Here is a 26,190-nt window from a genome sequence, read left to right as displayed (position 1 = left end):
AAAAAAAAGCTTTATGTTTACATTATGCATCGCTAGAGAAACAGAGCGAAGGAATATCAAACAAGGCATTTTCGAGCCGACATCTTCCCGATAGGGTGTGAAAGAGTGTTAAACATTCTTTTGTTTCGATCATAGAGGCTTTAACCTTTAGGTCATTCGCCTCTTAGGGCCAGAAAAACTCTGACCCTATGTTCGAGGTTGGAAATCCAACCCCGATATATCTCATCACCTGAGTAATCAGACATCCGCTCTCTGCTTTGGTATATCTTCACTCTTTTGTTCTACCGATACACTATGCAAGCTCGAAACGCAATCAAAAGCTTTCTTGCACGATGCGTCCGATGTTCGGATTTACTGGGTTTTGGCATCAGAAATTTTTTTTTCGAATTCGAAAATTTCATGTACTTCATGTATGGTGATTTTTCAAAATGTATGAAAATTTCACTAAGTGGGCTAAGAAGGATTTTTTTTTAGATTAGCATACAAATAGGCTCATACAAATAGGCAACGCAAATGTCAAGCACTAGTTTGGAAAATTGATGCTGACTGTATGACATAAACACTGAAGCATGCTTTTGTGAGCTACTCGTATCAATCTGAATCAATTGGTGTCAAAATTAGTATCCGAAATTATTTAATAAAAGTATGAAGTATTCTCACAGAAAAGACGTGAATAGTTTCGAACCGTGTAATTTTTTGTTGAGAATAAGCCTCTAGGTGGCCCAATACCAAATTTCATGACATCTATCTATCCACTAGTGTTTGAATAACAGCTGATCGTGTCAGACGATTTCTAGTTTTCATTAAGCTATGGAAAGTTTTTCGTCCTGATCAATGATTTGCGGTACGGATTGGTCCACTATACCCCGTACTCTCCAGACCTGGCCCTCAACGATAATTATCTATTTTCAAACCTGAAAGGGTATCTCTTGGGAAAGAAATTTTCGTCGAACGCTGAGATCATTGCAGAAACGGAAGCCTATTTTGAAGGCCTTGAAAAATCTGTTTTTTTTTCAAAGGGCATCAAATTGTTGGTTGACCGATGAGTCAAGTGTATTGCTCTAGATGGATATTGTACTGAAGAATAAAAAGGTTTTAACGGTGAAAAATAGACTAGATTTTTTTTTCATTCCATGTAGTAGCACTATAGTCGCAGATAAGGTAATATGGTAATGCTATGTACGGAAAAGCATTCCAGGCTAATTTAATGATGCCCAATAAAAATGCAAAATAAAACTTGTTATTGACTGATAAAATTGTAATAATCAAAAGCAAACTCGATTTGAGTGAGTCAAATTTATGCTCTAATTTATTCCATTCGCAATTCCAGTTCCAGAGCTACGATAACATCAAATAGTAAATATTCATTAGATTGATTGACACGATTCCGCAACCGAACTGAATGCTGGTAATTTCAAGTCATTCGATAAATACTGAACATCAATTGATTGAACCTACGGTTGCTTACGAACCCCGGAGTATTCTGAGTCGTTAAATCGAAACCTTGAGTTCTATTATGCCAAACTCATCTCCGATTAAACTGCAATTCCGTAAGCATCCTTTAGCAGCACAAACCCGAGAAACGCCCCTCTCCAGGTTATCGTAAAACCTCTTCCGATTGGTCCTAATAGCCCAGAGTCGATATTTAATTACTTACTTGGATCCTATCTTGCCATCTCGTAAAATATTACTTTATCCGATCGTTGCGGGGGCGCTGCATAATAGTCGAAGAACCGAGAAATATTCTTCCTATTAACCGCTCCACTAAACACGAAGCATGAAGAAGCACTTTGGGGAAGGGTGTTGGTTGGTTGGTTGGTTGGCTCGGAAGATTCCTCTGCTCAGATAACCAGTAATTAGCAATTTGAAGACAAACAACAATTTTGTTTCATCGTTTTTGCAATGGCTGTACTGCAGAACGACACGAACACGAGCCTGAGCTGTTGTTTGCTGATGCTGGCTGCCGCCTCCGCCTGCTGTTTGGACAGATACTTCCCCAGTTATGAACCGGAGGTTCTACTGATTTTATTTGTTCGGAAACTGGAGGCGTCAGAGCGCCGGATTATGCTCCGTCAGTTTGCTAGCACCTTCCAGGGCGATGTTGGAAATTTTACCTCGGTCCACCTTCTTTTTTTTATCATTTCCTGTACATCTCAGAAGCCCTCGGGATGAGAAGCTCAGGGTGCTACCGGTGGTAATAGTTCCTGGGAGAAGCTCCTGATAAATCGCAATGTAATCGAGTAAGCAGCCCCCAACGTTCGGGCGGTAACTTCAGTCAGTCTCAGAGTCACCGCAGAGGTGGGAGACAAGATAAGAGAATTTAATTTCAACCAAAAACGCTTCCAGGCTACTTTCCAGGTATGGTGATTTGCTTGATTGTGTAGATTTTAGAAGATTGCAACAGAGCACTTATGCATTTGAAGATCACTTCTGGAGTTGATCAGATTTTACCGGTGCTCTAGTTTGGCTGGTGGATCTCGATTGTGGAAAATTAATCAAATAGCACGACGCAAGCAACGATAGCCGTATGCCATTGTGAAGAAAACTTTCTCCCTCGGGAAACGATAACGATTATTTGCTACTACAATCCTGGCGTGATAAATTTAAAAATCGCTTCCAAGAATCTTCTGCATCTTCGACTATTCTAGCATGGATGGATCCGGAATGCACCGAAGGAAACTGAACAGACCGAGGCAAGAGCGAGCTTGGCTGGCACCGAGGCATCGTTAGTTCCGTACTAATTACACGATATTTGCATTACACAGGATTAAAACTTAATCATGGCCTTTATTGGTCCCAGGGGAAAACGGAGGCTGACTGGTTGTCCTACCGAGAGCTGGTTTCGCCACGTGTCGTTTAAAATTTTCGATGCTCCACCAAAAAAGGTCTCGATTCTTCTGGCCGTAGAGTACATACAGTCGTTATTGGTTGGTTGGATGGTTGACACCCTTGTTAGAGTAAGAATAACGAACAAGCGGCAAATGATACCATAAAGATTCGTCGGGTTGTGCGCTGATAACACCCCGAGCGAAATGCATTAAATTTTTATAAGGCCAACTCGGAAAATTGGCATTTTGTTTCGCTTGCGAACGACCCGCGTTAGCTAAATGGGGAACTATAATAGTTTGCAGGCGATTTGCATGCTGTTTTTTTGTGAACAAAACTTACAATAGATTAGAACACATTTTCTGTCTAAGCTATTTTTTTTTTTAATTTGGAAACTTACTCACATCGAAAATAATTACACAGACTTTTACAACACAAACCAGCAAGTCAAAATCAAAACATTCCCCACACAAATTTCCGTCTCGCGAAAATTGAGAGAGAGAGAAAACGCGAATATTCCAAACGCTTCTAACTAACTTAATTAAAAGCTGATTTATGAAAATATCATGTTGCCCTTATTGCATTTCGCTGTGTAGATTACATGAGCGTTTTCATTGTTGTTAGAGCATAGAGGTATAATATTTTCCTAAAAACGTGTTTCCCTTCCTTCCGTACCCATTTCTACCATACTGAACGGGGAGCTGATGCCGCGGTTGCATTTGTTTTAATGGTTTTGTTCAAAAAATATCTCGTGTTCTGTTCTTATAAGCTAAAAGTCACTAGAGCTGCCCTGGCTGGCGACGACGACGTACAGACTGCTACCCAAAGAGCCACGATTCACCGAAGGAGGGTTCACGGATAGTATCGCCTAAAACACCGCACAGTGTCATTTTAAGTGATCATTTCATAAAAATATTGTTAAGATAAGAAATTAGTTTTTGGGATCAAACCTTTGTTTTTTTTTGTTTCATCTTTTCAATATTTTTGACTTCATTCCGATTTTGGTCATTCATTGTAAATCTTCTTTGAATATCTGCCTATGTTCGTGAAAGGACATCGGAATCGACATGTTTTCGTGCAATGCAGTTCGAAATATAATAGCAACGCTCATGTATTTTTCAGTAACGTGTTATTTATTCTTTTTTTAAATTTTGAATCTCATATTTGTTTATGTCTACGTCTATTAAAACTCCTAATACCAAGCCTAAAAAAGTTACGCGGAGCACAAAACCTAAAAAACGTGCTAAATCAACCTAGCAGTGAGATGTTACCTTTTTTTAACAATCCGCATGTGTTTTTGCATGAATATTCTTCGGTGTTTCAGTTTTCATTACATTATTCTAATGTCCGTCGTTTTAAGTGGCAATTTGAGATTTTAATCACTCATTATTCTGTAATGTCGAAACTGCAAATCGGATCGAATATGAATCTGAAAGTGTGACAATCGATTAAACATTCCATGATATGTCGAAGTAAGTTCCACTTTAGAGTTTACGGTAATTTAAGGTACTTCCAGAGCCGGTATTCAGGAACCAGCATAACCCAAACCGATTCGTATGGCCATATGACGAATAAATTTCAATAGTTTTGAGTCCAATTTTATAGCTTTTCGGGATTGTCATCTTCTATATCGTTTTGAATTTAAACAATTCAACATCCTGTAATTCCAGAATCAGAAGTCAGAATTGGATAAAATTAATAAATTTGTGGGGGCCTTTAAGTTTATTTTAATTTGAACTTTTGTTTCTGAAATTCGATTTGGCTTTCTTTTAAGGAGTGTATCGAAAATAAGCTATCCACAAATTTTTCTTTCAAAATATGATAAAAAACCCTTCTTAATCCACCTAGTGGTGTGATAATGCCTTTCTCTTCTTTCATAATAGTCTCATGAAAATATGTTTCATACTTTTATTAAATAATTTTGGACACTAATTTTGACAACAATTGATGCAGATTGATTCGAGTAGTTCACAAAAGCATGCTTCAGTGTTCATGTCACACAGTCAGCATCATTTTTCCAAACTAGTGCTTGACATTTGCGTTGCCTATTTGTAATCAGTGATGCTAATCTAAAAAAAAGCCTTCTTAGTCCACTTAGTGGAATTTTCATATATCTTGAAAAATCACCATAGGGGGGAGTACATGAAATTTTCGAAATCCAAAAAAAATCTTGATGCCAAAAGGCTTAGAATTGCATGAAACGTCGAGATCATCTCGAAAAAATTTTTTTTTGAAAAAGTCGACTTTTTGGGACTTGGGAAAGTCGACTTTATATGAAAATTTTTCTAAGTCCCAGAGAGTCGATCTTTTCAAAAAAAAATTTTTTTGAGATGACACTAAATTCCGATGTTTTATGCAGTTTTAAGAGTTTTGGCATCAAAAAAAATTTTCGATTTTGGAAATTTCATGTACTCCCCCCTAATGTGCTTTTTCAAGATCGAAAATTGTCAAACCTTTACCACCGGGCAGCACCCCTTAAGCATGTCCGATTTAGGTCAAAGTTTGCATGAAGGCTTTTTTCAAGGTGCTTAAACTTTTGAGCACTAGAACTTAACGAAAATAAAGGTGATCCCAAAATTTTGGCACCCTTATATATATAAGAGCGGTAAAAATCAACGTGTTTTGTCGGTTACGTCACTTATACAATCATATATCTGGAACCAAAAGTCACAACCATTTGATCTTCGAACTTGATCAATGGCCCGACAGTAGCTTTCAAACGAGCCCAAATTTGTTAAAATCGGTTCAGCCATCTCTGAGAAAATTGAGCGCGTTCAAATACAACGCTTTTTGTCGGTTACGTCACTTATACAATCATATCTCCGGAACCAAAAGTCACAGCCATTTGATCTTCAAACTTGATCAATGGCCCGACAGTAGCTTTCAAACGAGCCCAAGTTTGTTCAAATCGGTTCAGCCATCTCTGAGAAAATTGAGCGCGTTCAAATACAACGCTTTTTGTCGGTTACGTCACTTATACAATCATATCTCCGGAACCAAAAGTCACAGCCATTTGATCTTCGAACTTGAACAATGGCCCGACAGTAGCTTTGAAACGAGTCCGAGTTTGTTCAAATCGGTTCAGCCATCTCTGAGAAAATTGAGCGCGTTCAAATATCTTCGAAAAGTGCACATACATACATACACACCCACACACACACACACACACACACACACACACACACACACACACACACACACACACACACACACACACACACACACACACACACACACACATACACACACACAGACATTTTCCGATCTCGACGAACTGAGTCGAATGGTATATAACACTATGGGTCTCCGAGGCTCCGTTCGAAAGTCGGTTTTTCCAGCAATTCTAATATCTTTCTATAGAGAAAGGCAAAACGATATTTTATTCAAACTAAAAATTGATCCTTTATTGTACCAGGTTAAACTTTAGCATAAAGAAAACCGGATGAAATTTAAATTATTCCTTCACGAGTTTTCGAACTTTTGATCGAACGCTCTTCATCAAGTTCCGGACAAGTGTTGCATCGCATTTTTTGGACGCTTGAGTCCAAATTTTTTTTAACTCCTGCATGTTCCCAGCTGCCTTACCAGTCTTCTTGAAGACCCTCTTCACTATTGCCCAGTAACGTTCGATGGGTTGAAGCTGAGGGCAATTTGGTGGATTGATATTTTTCTCAACGAAATGTATATCCTTTTCCGCAAGCCAATTGAGAGTGGTTTTGGTATAGTGAGCCGACGCCAAATCCAGCCAAAAAAGTGGAGGTGTACTATGCTTCTTATATAAAGGCAGCAATCTCTTCTGGAAACACTCAGATCGATAGATTTTTGCATTTATAGTTCCGGTAGTGTAGAAAATTGTTGACTTCAAACCACAGGAACATATTGCTTGCTATACCAGTACCATTCGACCGAGGTTCTCCACTTGAATCGACCTGTCCGCATAGCTCACATCCTCTCCAACGACAACAGTAAAGTATTGTGGACCTGGAAGGGTTTTTGAGTCCTCTTTTACATAAGTCTCATCGTCCATCAGAACGCATGCATCCGGACACTGCAAAAGAGGCGAATACAATTTCCGGGCACGTGTTGCTGCTTGCTTCTTCTGTTTTACACTTTGTTCTGAGATTTTCTGCTTCTTGTAGGCCTTTAGGTGATTTCGCCTCTTGATACGCTGGACCATTCCGACCCTCGTTCCTGCTGTTTTGGCAAATTCAAATTTGTTCTTCATGATTAGAGATACAACTTTCTGGCCCCGTTTCGGGTTGGAAGACATCACCCTGTAGCTCCAGAGCCAGAGGTCAGAATCAAACATAATTCAGGAATCTTGTTTGGGAGCATACGACTTTTCATATGAATCTGAATTTGTAGAAAACGGTTGAGTCATCTCCGAGAAAATTTAGTGAAATTATTTGTCACACACGCATTTGCTGATCTCGACGAACTGATTCGAATGGTATATGGCTGTTATGTTCTTCCAGCATTTATTGCTGTAAGTAGTTTAAAACAATATAATTATGGAATTTCTTTCAACTCGAAAATTCTCCATCATCTGGTTTACATATGTCATATTCGCACGATTATGTTGCCAAAAACGAACCGTGCTAAAATCGGTCCGAGTCAAAATTTCTTGAAAAACTATGCTGTACACAGTCTGTTTGGTACTTAGGAACAATTGTATGCAACAGTATAAAAAATCGTGTTTCACGTTGCTCCCAAGCATTGCTTTGTCATACAGCCCTCAAAACTCCTACTGCTGGAATTGGGGGAAATGTTTGTAAGTTTGTAAAGTTTGTAAATTATTTTAAGTATATCATTATTGACGATCGTTTAGGAAAAACCAATGAAAATGTCATAACATTGTTGTTAGTCAACCGTTTTTCTAAATTTGAAACTACTTTTAGAAACAAAATACCCGAAAAAAACTATAAATAGGGTCTAACCATGTTTATAATGAAAACTGTAGCGATCCGGGTCATTTCGCTGAAAGGGTCACTTCGCCGAATCCATCAATATTCTTCATATTGTGATTGGTATTGATTTGAAATAAAGACAAATGAAAAGTGATAATGTTTACTCCCGTTTTGTTGAACTACAATCGTACTTCTTTTTTATTTCATTTTTATTTCATAATCCTAATAACGTTTCCGAACGTTGCGACATAGTGCCGCCGAGCCATCTTGGCTTCGGTTCTGTGGCCACATCGATTATCCAGGAGACATAAAAACAAATAGAAAATGTTGATGAATAACCAGAATTAGCACATTTAAGGGTTTTTTGTTTTGTGCAAAAAAGCACATATTTAGTTTCAACTTTCTTTGCGTTTCGCCTTCGGCTCGTCAGTGCTTAAAGCAGTTCAAATTGAACTGCCATCTCGTGCCTAGCAGTTCAACTTAAACCGCTAAGCAGACGCAAAGTCCACACTACTTATGTGACCCTTTAAGGATATAACACTAGGTGCCATATCCTATCTGACGTCTCGGGCGTAAACGAATGACGACTGGCTACTGGTCGCCGCAGAGTTTGAACATTTAGGGGTTTTTTGTTTTGTGCAAAAAAGCACATATTTAGTTTCAACTTTCTTTGCGTTTCGCCTTCGGCTCGTCAGTGCTTAAAGCAGTTCAAATTGAACTGCCATCTCGTGCCTAGCAGTTCAAGTTAAACCGCTAAGCAGACGCAAAGTCCACACTACTTATGTGACCCTTTAAGGATATAACACTAGGTGCCATGTCCTATCTGACGTCTCGGGCGATGGCAGTTCAATTTGAACTGCTTTAAGCACTGACGAGCCGAAGGCGAAACGCAAAGAAAGCAGAATTAGCAGTTTTTTCTAATTCATTATGTGATGTAAACGAAACTACCCATTCGGCGAAATGATCTCTTCGGCCAAACGACATTCGGCGAAATGACCCGGATCCCAACTGTAGATAAATGATCTCAGAAAAGGTGAGACTTTTCACAATGATCGTAAATATCTCGAATTTCAAAGGGATGACCTATATGTATAGTTTTACACATCATTCGATTGCTTCTACAATTTTTGCTCAATGTTTTGAACTATCAAAAGAAAACCTTAAAAATCGGTGAGTTTATAAATATATATAAATATTTCAATTTTTCACATTTTTGCATATAAATCGAAAAATAAAGCGATGACATGTCAATTTTTCGTCCCAAAATAGTGGAATCATTACCAGAAACAATGTATTGATGAAAAAAAATTATATATCCGCTCAAAGGATCTCAAGAAATGTGAAACAAATACAAAGAGTTTGTATTATTGGAAATATTTTGCCAAACCATATCGAGTCTAAACCTTTAAGTTTTATGACATATATTTTTTTTTACATAATTTAGTTAGAAATCGATTTTAGCCACATTTTACAAAAAAAAACTGAGACTTCGGTTTCACTGACAATCTCATCTGACGAATTTTAGTCAATATACCTAAACTCTAATATACCTAATCAAATGTCATCTCGATTTTTTTGAAGTAAATACGTCTTACTTCATTATGTGGTGCTTTCCCAAAATATACACTTTACAAGTATGGGTAGAACTTGATCGTGGAGATATACATATTTCATAATTTTTATGATATAATTGTTAGTAGTATGAGATAACCACAAATAACTTTAAACTCAAGTTTTCTAAAATGTTTGGAATAAAGCAAAGACTTGGTATTACATTCCTGTAGTGGAATTTGACCTTTTGTTTCAACAGACTTCGCAGCCGATTCAGAGTGTACAGAACCATTGCATGGCTAGTTCTAAGATTCTTTTGACACTACGAATCCTTCTAGGTCGGGGCTCGAACATACGACAATTGGTTTGTAAGACCAGCGCCCTATGCATCGAAGTGCCAACCCGGGTACTGTTTGGTATAAACGAGCATAAAAAAAGGGGAAGACAAGTTTTGATAGATTTAAAATTATAGCTAGAACTCGATTCGGAAACTTTCATCTTAAACACATATTACAATGTCTTCACTCTATTAAAAAAAAAATAAAAAGGTCCCAAGATATGTTTCATTATAGGCAATAAAAAACATTTTTAAATCATCGAATTTCCGTATTGACGTCCTCCAGTTATGTCTCTGACATTGCCCACCCGCCTTTTTTTTAACTTCGAAGCACTTCCGCTTTACGAAAGTAAAGATGACCTCAAAATATTGGCACCCTACTGTATGATTATGATGGTAGTAGTAATGAAAACCCACTCGGCTCCATTGCCTGAGAAGAAATGAATGATTGAAGCCGAATTTCACACGAAAAACCGTCAAAAAGTACTTGTATTCACGATCATCACGATCCCTTGAGTGAAAGTCTCAAATGGTGTGACATTTTGAGAAGTGGTGAGATCAAAGTGGCATTATTTAACTTAGACGACAAGCGTCGATTTGTCGGACGGCCACCAGATATTTAATTTTCTACTATAATTCCCCATGACAAATTATTAAACACGGTGGTACCGAAATCTCGGTACAAATATGCACATTTTTCAGTGGAGTTGAGCTCTACACCTGGACAAGGAGCAGTTGTCACCAAAATTGAAGAAAAAATACAAAGTTCCAAAGAAAACTAATAATTTCTAACAGAAAAAAAGTAATAATTTTTGCGTTATAAGATAACATTGGACTTTTTTTGCATCCTGCTACTATTCTTTAAAATACTCAATTTATAAACTTTCTCGCAAGAAAAAAAAATGCAGCTGTAATTTCGAGCAGCACTGTAGATCTGACAATATCGACAGTTCGAACAGCACATGAACGATGAATGCAAAATTCAAACTGAAGACAGAAATGGGTATAGTTGACATGAGTTTCTGTAACCGTTGGCTAGCAAAACCTATTGGAACACTTATGAAGATTCAAACTTTCATAACACTTCAATACCGGAGTCGGAACTCGGATCCGGTTTACATTTAAATTTTAAATCTGATTTGAATCAAATTTTTCTGAAAATTTGTTCGCAATGCAAGCGAGTTTCTTTTTGAAGTTTTTTACCACTGTTTCCGAGATTCTCACCCGAAGCGGGGGTCCGGTGTTAACCTAAGTGAGTTTACTTGATAAAAAAAATAGCAAAATCTTACCCTCACATGAAATGAGATTTATTCTCCCATACGAGAACCTGGTAAAAAATAAAAATCTCTACCCGGTGAAATTTTGTCGGTTACGTCAATAATACCATTACATTTTTGGACAGTGATTAGAATTCAAACTTGATAAACTTTGCCCAAGAGCAGCTTTCAAATGAGCCAAAGTTTGTTAAAATCAGTTCAGCCATCTTCGAGAGAATGGAGCGGTAGGGAATATCATTGAATAGCGCACACACATACATTCACAGAGACATTCTCCGATCTCGTTGAGCAGAATCGAATAGCATATAACAAATCATATAATGTCACATCCTATATTATTTCTATACATCGAGATAGTCAAAAGCACGCTTGAAATTGGAATTTCTACTCAAATCGTCCAGTAATTTTAAAGTTCAAATTCAAATGTTTTCAGTGGAAGATTTTGGAATCTTTCGTCCTAATTTACGAGAAAATCATCTAAGTGAATGTATGGAAGAAATCATAATCCTTTGGGATCGAAATAACTCCCATCTAAGTTTGTTAGAGTCGGTTCGAGAAAAGTAAGTTAAAACAATGGTACTCGATTTTGTAATCTCCACGAACTGCTTCGAATGGTATATGACTCTCCTTGGCTCAAAAGTCGGTTTGAATAGTGATTTTCTAGCCTTAATTTATGATAAAGAGAAAAGGTTGCACTCTAACTTATGATAGCAAAATATTCACTCTTAATTTTTGTAATGATATCCGACAAAATTTGATATGTTTGACCTCGCTCAATCCAACTTCTTTTCGTGTCTTGTCTTCTTTCTTTCTTTTTTTCCTTTCTTCTCTTTCTCCTTTTCTTTACATTATTTTCTATTCTTTTTTTTTTATTCTTATTTTGTTTTTTTCTCTTCTCTTTATTTCTTATTTTTATCTGTCTTAGTTTTTCCCCTTTATATATCTCTTTTTCCATTATTTTGCTTATTTTTGTTTTGAAAGAAACGAACAAATAAACAAATAATGGTATAAGTTAAGTAATCGACGAAACGCGTTGTTTATCACCGCTCAATTTTTTCGGGATAGCTCAGCCGATTTAGATAATTCTAGGCTCGTTTGAAAGTTACTATTGAATTTAGGATGAAGTTCGAAAATATAACAGTATAAGTGACGTGATCGACTAACCGAACATTTTTTTAATCAGCAGAATTTTTTTAGACGAACTTAGGCTACTCAAATTTGGAAGAATTACGGCAAACATTTCCGGTTCGACAGATGTAATCTTATATGTGACGTATCCGACAAATCTCAGTGTTTATTAATGCACTGAAATGTTTCAGAGATGAACAAATTGATTTCGGAAGACTTAGACTTTTTGAAAGGTACTATAAGGTTATAAAATAAGCTCACAATACTAATAGCCGAACCTAATTTTGGGTTAAAATCTACCCAAAATCAACTAAAGTACATCTTCCCAATTCTGGGTAACGAGTGATGGCCTAAAAATTTAGATAAATGTAAGTTTAGTACAAGTGTTATTCCATAACAAAGCACGCTAGCCATTTTTTTACGATCAACTCAAAGTTTGAGTAGATAACGACCTAATTATGGATAGCTTATAAAAGAGCACGAGAATAAGTGATTTCTCCTCTAAAAAGTAGGTAAAATGATTTTCAGTGTACAAATGTTGTAATATTTAATTAGTATTGATATTAAAATTTATGTACACAGGTGGCACCCCGTACTATAAAATACTGACCGTGATTCTTCGACCATACTAAAAATATAAATTTGAAATTCTCGCCGATGATCAAACTTTGCTTGCAAATTTTCTAGTTTCGGTAACTAAGCTACGCTCGAACAACCACAACCGAAAAACACCGCCTACTCGTATCAACTTGGCGTGTATTCAGAATTTTCATTTTTCCATGTTTCGCCTTCAAGCACCATTCTTTAAAGACTGATACCAATGATAGGCAGACTTGTGGAAAACCGAGGGCCAAACAACGTCTTAATAACTATGAATATAAACTAACACCCGACGTTCAGGAATTCCTCACTTCCAGGGACCTCATTCCTTTCAGGTCATTAACGTCAAATTTGCATTAGTGCCCGGAAGGTGAATCGCTAAGCACCACCAGGTGAAGCCCAACTGTAAATATCACGATACTCTGCAGCAGCAGCAGCAGCAGCAAAAACCAACAGCAGCAGACTTCAACTCAGTACAGATAATGAGAGCCAACCAATTTCCTCTAGTTTGCCACTGTTCCGTAAAATTCGTTGGGCAAAACGGTCGGATAGTAAAAGGAAACGAATTTCGTTCTGCCGAATGAAAATGATGGCGTCATTGCATGAAAAATTCAACCCATTCGATAGAACGAATTTGACAGGACGAGTTAGAATCAACGAGAATAAAGTGATGGTTTTTCTCATGCTGAATGCAGTGAACCAGTTTGACTACTTTTTGTGCTTTTCAGTAGAGTTATTGTTTTGATATTTAAGATTTAGTTTGTGATGATAATTTGGGCTGAGTTTGCTGAGAGTTAAATTAGTGGAAGTCAGACGAAACAAAAATCAATTAGATTGAAAAAACCTAGGTGACCTAGAAATTGGACATTCCGGCCAAAGAATGCGATGAGAATTTTTCAAGCACGGAGAGGGAAATATTATGGTAAGGAGATGCTTTTGGTGGTATGAAACCAAAAGATGATGGACCAATATCTTTACGTCGAAATTATGCAAATCGTCACATGCGGTTGAAATGGAATTCAGTGCTGGGTAATCATCCAAAACATATTTTCCGTGCAATAAAAATGGTTTTCAAATAACAATGTTATGTAATGACCAAGTGCGATTTCAACAAGTTTAGGCTTTAAAAAAAATACGGGTTGAAAGCCACTATTGCACTATTGATGATTCGAAGATCAAATGGGTGGTATTTCTGGTTTCGAAGATATAATTGTGTAAGTGACGTAAGCGACAAAACGCGTTAGTTTTTTTGAGGCTCAATTTTCTAGAAGATGACAACAAATTTAGATATACTTAGGGTATGTTCAGGAGTGTTCTAGTTCTAGATGCATAATTTATGTCAGTAACAAAATTTAAATCTGGATTTTATAACAAGAGAAACTGGCAGCCCCAGCAGTGTTTTACTCGTGTTTCAAATATACAAAAAATAGAACGGCATCGTAGACTAGTTTTAAATTTGACAGAAGAACTGGTCAAACAAATAAAACTAGAACGGCTTGCTGGGGACACGTTTGTTCCAGTTTCTGTTCTATTATAGATCTTCCATATAGTACTTTTAACTGCTGAATTTGCTCTAAGTCATATTTAAAAGCTGACTGTGTTAATCAAATTTGGAAGGGTAATGGCGAACAATTCCGGTTAGAGAGATGTAATGTTATATGTGACGTAACCTAAAAATTCCAGTGTTCTTCGATGCAACAAAATTTCTCGGAGATGAAAGCACCGATTTCGAAAAACTTAGACTCGTTTGGTTATTTGATAAGTTCACAATACTGATTTGGCATCGCCACAAGTACGGTTTCAAAGTTTTAACAATTATCATGTTTGTACCGGCTGTCGAATCCAAAAAAACTTTATTACTAGGCAGTAGGATCATAAAATCATTTATTCGAGCCTAAGTTAGTCAAAGTCCGAAAATCGGATCCAAATAAAATTTGAACCTAATCGCTGCCATCGCACAGTGGTCCCAATCATGTCAAAATATGCGTTTTTTTATTTGTGCTTCGGGGGTTGATTTTGGAGCCTTCCGAAGAATTTATGTTTGATATAGTAACAGATCGGCTGAAAAGTTCGTACCAACCTTCAAAAGATACGTGTATAAATTTGACAGCTGTCTGATTATTAGTTTGTGGGATATTGCATTTTGAGTGAAGCTACTTTTGTTATTGTGAAAAAAAATGGAAAAAAAGGAATTTCGTGTGTTGATGATACACTACTTTTTGATGAAAAAAAGTGCCGCCGATACCAAAAAATGGCTTGATGAGTGTTATCCAGACTTTTCACCGTGTAAAGCAACAGTTCGTAAGTGGTTTGCAAAATTTCGTACTGGTCATATGAGCACCGAAGACGATGAACGCAGTGGACGTCCAAAAGAGGCTGTTACCGATGAAAACGTGAAAAAAATCCACAAAATGATTTTCAATGACCGTAAAGTGAAGTTGATCGAGATAGCTGACACCCTAAATATATCAAAGGAACGTATTGGACATATTATTCACGAATATTTGGATATGAGAAAGCTTTGTGCAAAATGTGTGCCGCGTGAGCTCACAATCGATCAAAAACAACAACGAATTGATGATTCTGAGCAGTGTTTGGAGCTGTTATATCGAAAAAAAACCGATTTTTTTCGTCGATATATAACAATGGACGAAACATGGCTCCATCACTTCACTCCGGAGTCCAATCGACAGTCAGCTGAGTGGACTGCACGCGATGAACCGAACCCAAAGCGTGGAAAGACTCAACAATCGGCCGGTAAGGTTATGGGGTCTGTATTTTGGGATTCGCATGGTATAATTTTCATCGACTACCTTGAAAAGGGAAAAAACCATCAACAGTGACTATTATATAGCGTTATTAGAGCGTTTGAAGGACGAAATTTAAAAAAAAAAACGGCCTCATTTGAAGAAGAAAAAAGTTTTGTTTCATCAAGACAATGCACCGTGTCACAAGTCGATGAAAACCATGCTGAAATTGAACGAATTGGGCTTCGAATTGCTTCCTCATCCACCGTATTCTCCAGATTTGGCCCCCAGTGACTTTTTCCAGTTCTCAGACCTCAAGAGAATGCTCGCTGGTAAAAAATTTAGAAGCAATGAAGAGGTAATCGCTGAAACTGAGGCCTATTTTGAGGCAAAGGACAAATCGTACTACAAAAATGGTATCGAAAAGTTGGAAGATCGCTATAATCGCTGTATCGCCTCTGATGGCAATTATGTTGAATAATAAAAACGAATTTTGGCAAAAAAATGTGTGTTTCTATTAAACGATACTTTTTACGAACTTTTCAGCCGAACTGTTATACTTCTTTTAATATAATCTAAGGTGAAATTAATCCACTTACAAGTGAGTTCAAAAAAAATTTTAGCATATAAAACGAGATAGAGTATTTAAGTCTTTAAAAAAGTTGTAGACCATATTTAAACAAGAAAACATGCCGAAGACATGAACACTTTGAAATGCATTGGTGTCGAGATATGATTAATTTTTTATAAGAGACTCCCAAAATCATAACTTTTTTCAATGAATTCTTAGAATTTCCAAATTGAAACCAGAAAATCTCTCGCTTACTTTGATTAATATTGGATTTACGGTGCAAGGTTAACGAATATTGTATGTTAGGGTTCTACATATATATTGGAGAATGTTAGGACATGCTTTTTGCCTTTCTCTATAGAAAGGTATTAGAATTGCTGGAAAAAACCATAGTGTTATATACCATTCGACTCAGTTCGACAAGATCGGAAAATGTCTGTGTGTTTTCTCAGAGATAGCTGAACCGATTTTAACAAACTTGGGCTCGTTTGAAAGCTACTGTCGGGCCATTGATCAAGTTCAAATATCAAATGGCTGTGACTTTTGGTTCCAGATATATGAAGGTATAAGTGACGTAACCGACAAAACACGTTGATTTTTACCGCTCTTATATATAAGGGTGCAAATATTTTGGGATCACTTCTATTTCGTAAAGCGTTATTGCTCAAAAGCTTAAGCACCTCGAAAAATGTCCTCATGCAAAATTTGAGCTAAATCGGAAATGCGTAAGGGGTGCTGCCCGGCGGTTAAGGTTCGAAAATTATTGATCTTGAAAAAGCACCATAGGGGGAAATACATGAAATTTCCAAAATCGAAAATTTTTTTTTTGATGCCGAAACTCTTAAAACTGCATGAAACGTCGAGATTTAATGTCATCTCAAAAAAAAAATTTTTTTTTCAATCAACTTTCTAGGACTTTGTGGACTAAGAAGGGTTTTTTAGATTAGCATCACTCTCCTCATACAAATAGGCAAAGCAAATGTCAAGCACTAGTTTGGAAAAATGAGGTTGACCGTGTGACATAAACTCTGAAGGATGCTTTTGTGAACTAGTCGAATCAATCTGAATCAATTGGTGTCAAAATTAGTATCCGAAATTATTTAATAAAAGTATGAAATATATTTTCATGAGACTGTTATGAAAGAAGAGAAAGGCATTATCACACGACTAGGTGGATTTAGAAGGGTTTTTTGTAGAGCATTAGAATAGTCTTATGTAATTTCGCTTGATGCCAATCCTAACCCAGTTTCCAGGCTTACTGTTATGAATTTTGGATGGCTATTTTCGGTATCTCGGGACCCAAAAAACCAGGACAGGTCTTGCTGATGTCAACATGGGATCAGGGTCATGTCGCCGAAAGCCGTTTCGCCGAAAGTCATTTCGCCGAAAGGGTCATTTCGCCGAATGTTCATCATTAAGAAATCAAAATAAGTTCTATATAGAAGTAAATAAGTTTATTTACACACTTAAACAAAAACCCTGTGATTTTTCATTTTATTAGATGCACATAAATGGAGCGTCGCAGTTCACGCAAATTTACGTGGAAGAACGTTTAATATTGTGCCTAAAACTCCATAACAAGAAATTCATTGAAATAAAAAAAAGAATACTGATAGCAACAGCCGCGACTTGAACCTAGAATCATCGGATCGCAAGTACGTCTGTTAATCGACTGAGCCACAGAAGCATGCATCTGCTTGGCTGGTAAAAGGTGCATTTAAATTCATAAAGGCGCACCTGCTAGTAGAACGCAAGTTACAGTCGAAACCAGTAAAATTCAAACTCATCAGACATTAAGTCATTACAAATAAAATTTTCCGTCATTTGACAAATTAGGTCTTTATGAATTACATCGTATGAGGGATTAAGTCACCTGTAAAATTCAAATTTTTTTGGAGTGTAAAAGTCGGATGCAAATAAAAGTTGAATCTAAGCTTGTGACAATCAATGCAGCCATCGCTGAGAAACCAAAGTGAGGTACATTTTGGAGTTTTTCATGACTATTTCCGGTACCAAAGTGAGTTTATGATGCACTCAACTAACAACAAAACACAAAAACCTCAATTTATGCGAGTTTTTTACGCGTTTTATTTGAAATAACGCAAAAAAAGTATGATGAAGGAAATATTCGCTTATACTTATAGAAAAAAAATCCAACATGCTTCAGTGAATTGAATTTTATGAAATGTACAGTACAGAATTGTCTGATATCATGGAATCTAGTAAAGAGCGGGGGCATCCAAGAATTCTCCATAAAAAAATCGGTGCATAAAGTGTATATTGAAGATCAGGCCTAAAGATCAACCAGCATACGAAGCTGCATTAATGAACTTATTGTCGTCAGCCCGTACTCGTAAGATCCCATTATTGTGCATGATCTACACCGTTCAAAAACTACCTGAAGATCAGTCCTTAAGATCTACCAGAATAACAAAATACACTAACGAACGTAATCTTCACGTTTCATACTCGTGATTCACGGAAGTCCTTGAATGGCTGAGACACAGTGTAATCTCTAAGGACAATATTCCAAGTAATCAATGGATCTTGGAATATCTTTTTCGGAGAATATACACCCAAACCTCCATTCACGCACACTTTTTCTACGTTACCTCTTTTTACGTAACTCTTTTTACGAACCAATTCCCAAATAACGAAATTCAAGATGGCGACTTTCGGTTTCTTGGTGTTCCTTGAAAACCCTTACAATGAGGGTATTTTTGGAAAGAATTGGATTTCAAAGCGACTACAAACATCTTATATTCGATACCCACACAACAAATCTGTTCTGAAAATATCCATATTGTGAGTATTGTCAAGGAATATCAATAGACCGGAAGTTGCCATCTTGATTTTCAGAACCACTCCAAAATTGTTTTCCGACATCTACTCATCAATCCCGTTCAGAAAATACCCGTATTGTTGGGAGTTTCAAGCAATATAAATAAACCGGAAACCGCCATCTTGGATTTAGCCCAAACTTCATTTTCTTGCACTTACTCTTCACATCCGTTTCGAAAATAGCCATATGATGGACGGTTTCCACATGCATTACACACACATGCATTACAACACAACGAAAATCGATTTAAATTTAAAAAATATTTTTATTTCGCGAAAAATTTGAAGCCACTTTCGAAGTACATTTTCTGGTAGTTCATACTTTCTTGGTCTTAACATGTCTCCCCAGGCGTTTTTTAAATTTTTCCATTTTCATATTATGGTAGTTTTTTACCCTTAAAAATTGGCGGAAAATTTAGCGCAAGATCGCTTTCTTTGATTAAACATGCCACGAACTGTTAGAAAACCCAAAATAATAACTTGCGAACGACATATATTTAGGAAGAGTTTTGATTTCAGATAATTCTACGCCGAGTTATCGTGTTCACCGCGCAACGTGATTGTCAAAAGAGGTTTCGGGGAATGCTCTGTTACCGTCTAATTGTTTAATATTAACATCCGGAAATTTGACTAAATATTATTGAATTAATACTTTATAAAGTAGAAAAAAAAGTTAGACTAAATTTGCTTAAACTGTTTCCCGGTGAAAAATTACAAAAAAAGTGTGATTATGTCTGCAGATTTCGATACATCAGCAGTTCATGTTAGTTATATATTTTTTTATCAGTATTCTTCGTAAAATTATCGAAAAACCTCGTTTTATGTCAAGTTTTTGACGTTATTTTCGCTTGAAGCCAAAACTAATCCAATTTCAACCCCAACTGCTATCAAATCCAGTTACATTTCACTGAAATTGGAGTCGCAACCTGATTGGATTGTGCGACAAGCGAAAGCGCCATAGTCCAGAGTCATTCAGGAAGTAAGAATAATTTAAACGGATAAAAGCGTCTCACAAAACACAAAACGGCATGATTTACTATTGCTACGACAGCGCCACGAATCATAACCCAACGTGACAATTGTCGTTGCCAGATAAGATATTCACTGATGCTGCAAAACATCAGCCCAATTCTCCACTTCTCCCCCAGCATCTTCTTCTCTTCATTAAAATTCCGACCTCAAACGAAGGAATGTCTTATTCCGCTTCGTAACTTATACCTAGAACCATCCGCAGATCCGCAGACCAGCAGTCGAGATCGGCAGGCGATTTTCCTGTCACTTTTCCGGCCTTTTCACACAGGTCTGCTATGCTATGGAACCCAAGCAAGCCTAGCTCTGCGATGATGATGATGATGGTGGGGGTGACCCAGTTAAAATCGTCCGTGTCCCCCTTCCGTAACTGTCTGCTCATCTAGTTATTCAGTGCCACCGGTGTAGATTAGCATATAACGGATCGAGCGGTACCTGTCCCACATCGGCCTATCAGCTATTGCAGATCCATTCTCGTTTTGCCATCTAAACAAGTCCTCCCGCCCAACGTGCTAAACAAGCCGGCCCCGGTCGGTCGGGATTGGGAAAATGTGAGTAGAATTACCTTGACAGATGCTGTCACCGTTGCCGTTTCGCTGAAGTAGAGCTGATGGCCGGATGCTTTGCCACACCAGGAACCACCGGTAAAGGGACGACCCAGTTCGCTGAGCTGTTTTTCGGACGAGAGGGGGTAGAGAAAGAGAATCATAACGGAATGATTAGTTGGTATGTTTTGGGTGAGGAGGCTGTTTCTATGTTGGATACATTTTGATGGGGCCAATTCCGGAAGCTAAAAGCTAATAGCCTAGTGATTCGATGGGTTGTAATATGCTACAGACAATGTTCAGTGCGTTGTTATGTGAAGGAAGAACACGGTAACAAGATGTTTTTCGAAACATATTGTTGATAACTGTAATGATTTTGTTGGGCCATTTTATTCCAGTCTACAGTGTCGGTCGGTTCCAGTTTCTGTATGTGAATTTCGCATAGACATGCATGTATCTATTCCGTAAACGCATTAGAAAGACTTCTAACATATTTCGAATCAATTGAATAGAATCAGGACTTCCAGTTGAACATACCTAATTCCATTCGTCAGAGACTACCTTATCAAAGGAACAGGAAAGGCATGAATTATCAATGTCTTGCCTTGTTCTGCTTCCAAGAAATGTGCAACTTGAACGGGGCAGGGTGCGGAATTCATACTGATGAACTTTTACCCATTTTATACTACAACTGATACTGTCAGTTCATGCATGCAGTTGTACAATTGGCTTCCAGGAAAAGTCAATCAATATTACGAAGCTCGATGGCAAGAAGAAGAAGAGAGAGAGAAAAAATAGTCAGCAACTCGTTTCAACAGCCCCCGTTGAAAGTTTTGCTGTTTTCTGTAGAAATAACGGAAGACGATTGCTCCCTAAGAAGAAGAAGAAGGATACGAATAGTGAACTTCAATAACATTTTCCAAACACTTTCCACACCTCGAAGCAAAGTCAGAGTCGGTGCAGGCAGGTCAAACGGAAATGAATTGCTGATGCATTTGTTGGAAGCAAGTTTACCACTGCTATCCACCGACTGTCCCGTCAACCTGAACCTCAACCGGAACAGTAGCCACCTATGGGAACGACCCTACGCTCTCCTACTGCAAACATTGGGACTTTGCTGTCAGTTTGGTTTCCAAACGGCAACCATGGAGAAAGTTGGTGGTGGCGGCTGAGTACGATCTATCTGTCCGGGAGGGGGCGAAACACCTTTTCCCGTTTCATGCTGCACGGTGCGCTGCTTGTAGACGAGGGATATTAAATCAGTTGACAGGTTGAACGAGACACGAGAAGGATATAGGTTACAGGATCCCATTCATTCACGTCAGACTGCTCTAACGAAATTGAAACAGCTGACAGCTTCGATGGAGTTTTTTCGTACGGACAGACCCCTGACTTTCGAACAAAGTAATGCAATTTAACAACCGCTGTTTGCCATTTGAAATTACAACTTGATGTTCTGTTTCATCACAGTTTTGACCGTATTTCTCCCCACCTCCGCCCGTTGTCCTGTTCGGAAAAGTAAATCCACTGACATTTCACCTCGCCTTTTTTTTCTTTCTCCCCAACGAGAACAACCGAAACAGATGCAGTGTCTGACGGAAAATGAATGTATGTTTTCATCGTCGGGCATCTGTACTTTGTGTATTGGTGTTTGCACACCATAAAATAATGTTTTGTTCAGCGACATCGGAATTCGCTATTTTCTCAGGGGTGAAAAACTCTCCGTGTTTGCACTGACAGCTACTGCAGTAAGCAGGAATTTCACACAGTTCTTCCGAGCTACTCATTGCTCTGCGCTGGTAAACATCGGAATCATGCGCTATCTTTATGCTCAAGGGATCCGGTGAAAAAAAACAGGATAGCGCAATTGTTGGTTTTCTGGTTGTACGCGACTATTGGGAGTATGGTACAACATTAAACAAAAAAAATATAACAATCAAAGAATATTGATCAAAGTTTTGCTCGTTCGGGGAAAAAAACGGTACGATTGATGATGTTACTATCAAAATGGCAAACAACTAACCTGCATAAAACCTTCCGGGCAACCGGGCAAATCACCTCCACTGGTTAGACTTGCGTCGCTCGAATCCATGTCCGGATCGATGAGACCTTCATCGAAGCGACCAACGGTGAATTTGTCAAAAATGATCTGAAAAAGACGAAACAAAAATATTTAATATAAAAAGGTGAATACTTTGATTTATAGGGACAGAAACGAGTTCATGGATAAAGTTCTTATGGTTCCATAGCCTGCTATTAAATTTCATTAGGATCCGATTATCAGTTTCAGAGTTATAGAGTGATATGTAAAATTAAGGAAAAAATGGGCATTAAATTTTTTTTTTTCGGAAATGGCCTTAACGTTTTTCACAAACTAAGACTCAAACAAAATTTATTGAAGTTATCTAAAAAATTCTAGAACATTTCATCCGGATCAGACTTCCAGTTTCGGAGCTTAGAGCACGATAAGTGGAAAATCTTCAATTTTAAGGAGTGTATCGAAAATAAGCTATCCACAAATTTTTCTTTCAAATTAAGATAAATAACCTGTTTTAATCCACCCAGTGGTGTAATGATACCTTTCTCATATCAATCATACTATCATATATAATACTGTGGTATTCTTCAAAATAATTTTCTTCGATTTCAAAAAGAATAACCGAAATCGGTTTGTTTGATCGTCTACTGATAAAAACTATCAATTGGAGATTGAAGGTCGATTTAGAAAATTTTTCACTGTTTTTCGCCATTTCAGTAATGGTATAACATTTTTAACACTCTTTACCCTATATTTCCGGATCCAGAAGTCGGATCCGGATGAAATTCAGGAATTACGTATGGGACTACCTTTCATTTAAACCTGAGTTAATGAAAATGGGTCGCGCCATCTATGAGAAAAGTAAGAACACATATTTCCATATTTTTGCACATTTTACCCCATAACTCCGGAACCAGAAGTCGGATCCAAATAGTATTAAGGAGTATGGTATGGGACCACAAGACCTTTTATTTGAATCTACGTTTGTGAAAATCGTTTCAGCCAAAGTTAGTGCAAAAAAACGTTACATACACACATACGCACATACACACACAGACATTTTGCGTATTCGACGAGCTGAGTCGAATGGTATATGACACTCGGCCCTCCGGGCCTCGGTTCAAAAGTCGGTTTTCACAGTGATTGCATAACCTTTCTATATGAGAAAGGCAAAACGATATTTTACTCAAACTAAAAATTGATTCTTCATTGTACGGGGTTAAATTTGAGCACAATGAGAACCGGATGAAATTTAAGTTATTCCTTCACGAAGTTTCGAACTTTTGATCGAACACTCTTCATCAAGTTCCGGATAAGTGTTGCATCCCATTTTTAGGTCACTTAAGCCCAAAATTTTTTGAACTTTGAACTGCATGTTCCCAGCTGTCTTACCAGTTTTCTTGGAGACACTCTTCACGATTGCCCAGTAACGTTCGATGGGTCGAAGCTGAAGGCAATTTGGTGGATTGATATTTTTCTCAACGAAATTTATACCCTTTCCTGCAAGCCAATGGAGAGTGGTTTTGGCATAGTGAGCCGATGCTAAATTCGGCCCAAAACAGTGGAGGTGTATTATGCTACTTATATAAAGGCAGCAATCTCTTCTGGAGATACTCAGATCGATAGATTTCTGCATTTATAGTTCCGGTAGTGTAAAAAATGGTTGACTTCAAACCACAGGAACATATTGCTTGCCATACCAGTACCTTTCGACCGAATTTCTCCACTTGAATCGACCTGTCCGCATCGCTCACATCATTCCCAACGACGACAGTAAAGTATTGTGGACCTGGAAGGGTTTTTGAGTCCTCTTTTACATAAGTCTCATCGTCCATCAAAACGCATGCATCCGGACACTACAAAAGACGCGAATACTATTTCCGGGCACTTGTTGCTGCTCGCTTCTCTGTTCTACACTTTGTTTCGAGATTTTCTGCTTCTTGTAGGTCTTCGGGTGATTTCGCCTCTTGATACTGTGGATCATTCCAACACTCGTTCCTGCTTTTTTGGCCAAACTACGTACTGACATTGATTTGTTCTTCATGATTAGAGATACCACTTTCTGGTCCAGTTTCGGGTTGGAAGAACCGGGTTTTCTGCCTCTTCCTGGTAGCTCATCCAAAGAATAGTGTTCCCCAAAATTATTAATGATGGTTTTAACACTGGCATGATGAATTTCAAACCGCTTCGTCAACTTTCGCATAGTAATACCCTTCTCACTTAGCCACATGTGTCCAGAACCTTAATTTTCACTTCCTTTGCAATACGCGATATTTTGAAAACGCAGAATTTCAACCGCACAAACAAGTAAATAAACAAAAGCTGACAGCCAAACGCACAGCATGCTGTAATCTGAGCATAAAAAACTATAACAAATACATGCGTACAACACAAATGTATGTGGATAGCTTATTTTCGATACATTCCTTATGCGTATTTTTTCACAAACGATGGCGAAAACAGGTATAAATCACATAAAACTGACTGAATTCTTCTAGTTTGCAGAACTTGTTAGTTTGTGAGCATATTAACCTAATTTGGCAGTACTGGTCTCCCATTTCCTGTTCCGGGAGCACCGAAAGAGGTAAAGAACATCTCCACAAGTGGAACTCACTTATAATTTTTAGCGATGCCTGAAACGATTTTTACAAATTTTGTTTCAAATTAAAGCTCATATTGTCTGAAAAGCTATTGTGAAATTTCATCCAAATCCGACTTACGGTTACGCAATAACAGCCGAACGATACAAAACCGGTACGTGCTGGCACGGAAGATGAAAACACAACTCGCCTGTACAAACAATGCACACAGCGTGCACTGTTTGATTTCGCACACGCCATAAAGAAAACGAAAACCAACACCGAAGCTGATTACTCATTTATCTTTCCTCAGATATAGCGTTACCAATTTTCACAAACTTAGGTTCAAATCAAAGGGCTTATGGTTCCATACAAAGCTTTAGAATTTCATCCGGATACAATTTTTGGTTCCGGAATTACAAGGTGAAGAATCTGTTCTTTTATTTCCTCTATATTTCGAGCTTTTAAGAGTAGTCTAATGTGGAAAAAAATATTTTGTTTCTTTGGTATTATCTCTCTTTTTTTTTTCAAAACTTTAGGTAGTGGTGAGCTCAATTCATACGCGGTCTTCATCGTTTATTCTTATGTGGTGAAAGTATTTCGCTAAGATGTTTGTAGTTTTCTTTGGGAGCGGGTCATTTCGCCGAAAGTCGTTTCACCGAATAGGTCATTTAGCCGAAAGGGTCACGTCTCCTGTATAACTGATGTGGCGCAGCCACATAATCGAAGCCCAGATGGTTCGGCGGTACAAAGCCGCCGAGGCGACGCCAGCTGAATCGACCACCGACCCGACGTCGGAAGCGAGGCCTTCGCTGCATACAAACCTGTAACCGCATCGTTTACCCGGTCAACTCAAAGCTAGGTTTCTTTAATCTAGTTAGGTACGAACGAGCGGTTGCGACGTCGGACAGCACATGAACCAAAACGATGTGGCGTAGCTGCATTAGATTTTTTTCACTTAATAAACGGAAAATACCACATACATTTGCCTAGTAGATACATCTATGGAATTACTTTGATTCTTAGTAGCTAATAGTCAACAAGTTTCCTTGGGAACTCCGTTCAGAGGTTCATGAATCAATCTTTATTCAAGAGCACAATAATTAATCTTTATTAAAGAAATACACAAACGGGCGTTAACGTATCATCATTCATTTGTGTTTATTTTAAACCAATTCCAATTATAATATAATAAGACAATTGCAGGACTCGGC

At 37.8% G+C, this 26,190-nt stretch overlaps 1 protein-coding gene across 2 annotated transcripts in view; it reads right to left on the bottom strand.

Moving 5' to 3' along the window:
• LOC131435237 (uncharacterized) overlaps positions 1-26,190 on the bottom strand; it is a 401,022-nt gene that overhangs the window by 184,306 nt on the left and 190,526 nt on the right. For both annotated transcript variants that reach the window (XM_058602906.1, XM_058602907.1), the window contains exons 5-6: positions 22,383-22,508; positions 20,380-20,484 (exon numbers count right to left, since the gene is read on the bottom strand). In XM_058602906.1, the coding sequence (XP_058458889.1) occupies positions 20,380-20,484; positions 22,383-22,508 (231 nt within the window). The remainder of the gene's footprint in view (positions 1-20,379; positions 20,485-22,382; positions 22,509-26,190) is intronic.

The sequence above is a fragment of the Malaya genurostris genome, chromosome 3 (genome assembly GCF_030247185.1).
Source record: "Malaya genurostris strain Urasoe2022 chromosome 3, Malgen_1.1, whole genome shotgun sequence".
Classification (NCBI taxonomy): domain Eukaryota; kingdom Metazoa; phylum Arthropoda; class Insecta; order Diptera; family Culicidae; genus Malaya; species Malaya genurostris.
The sequence above is the reverse complement of the archived record's forward strand: the minus strand, read 5'-3'. Positions and strand labels throughout refer to the sequence as shown.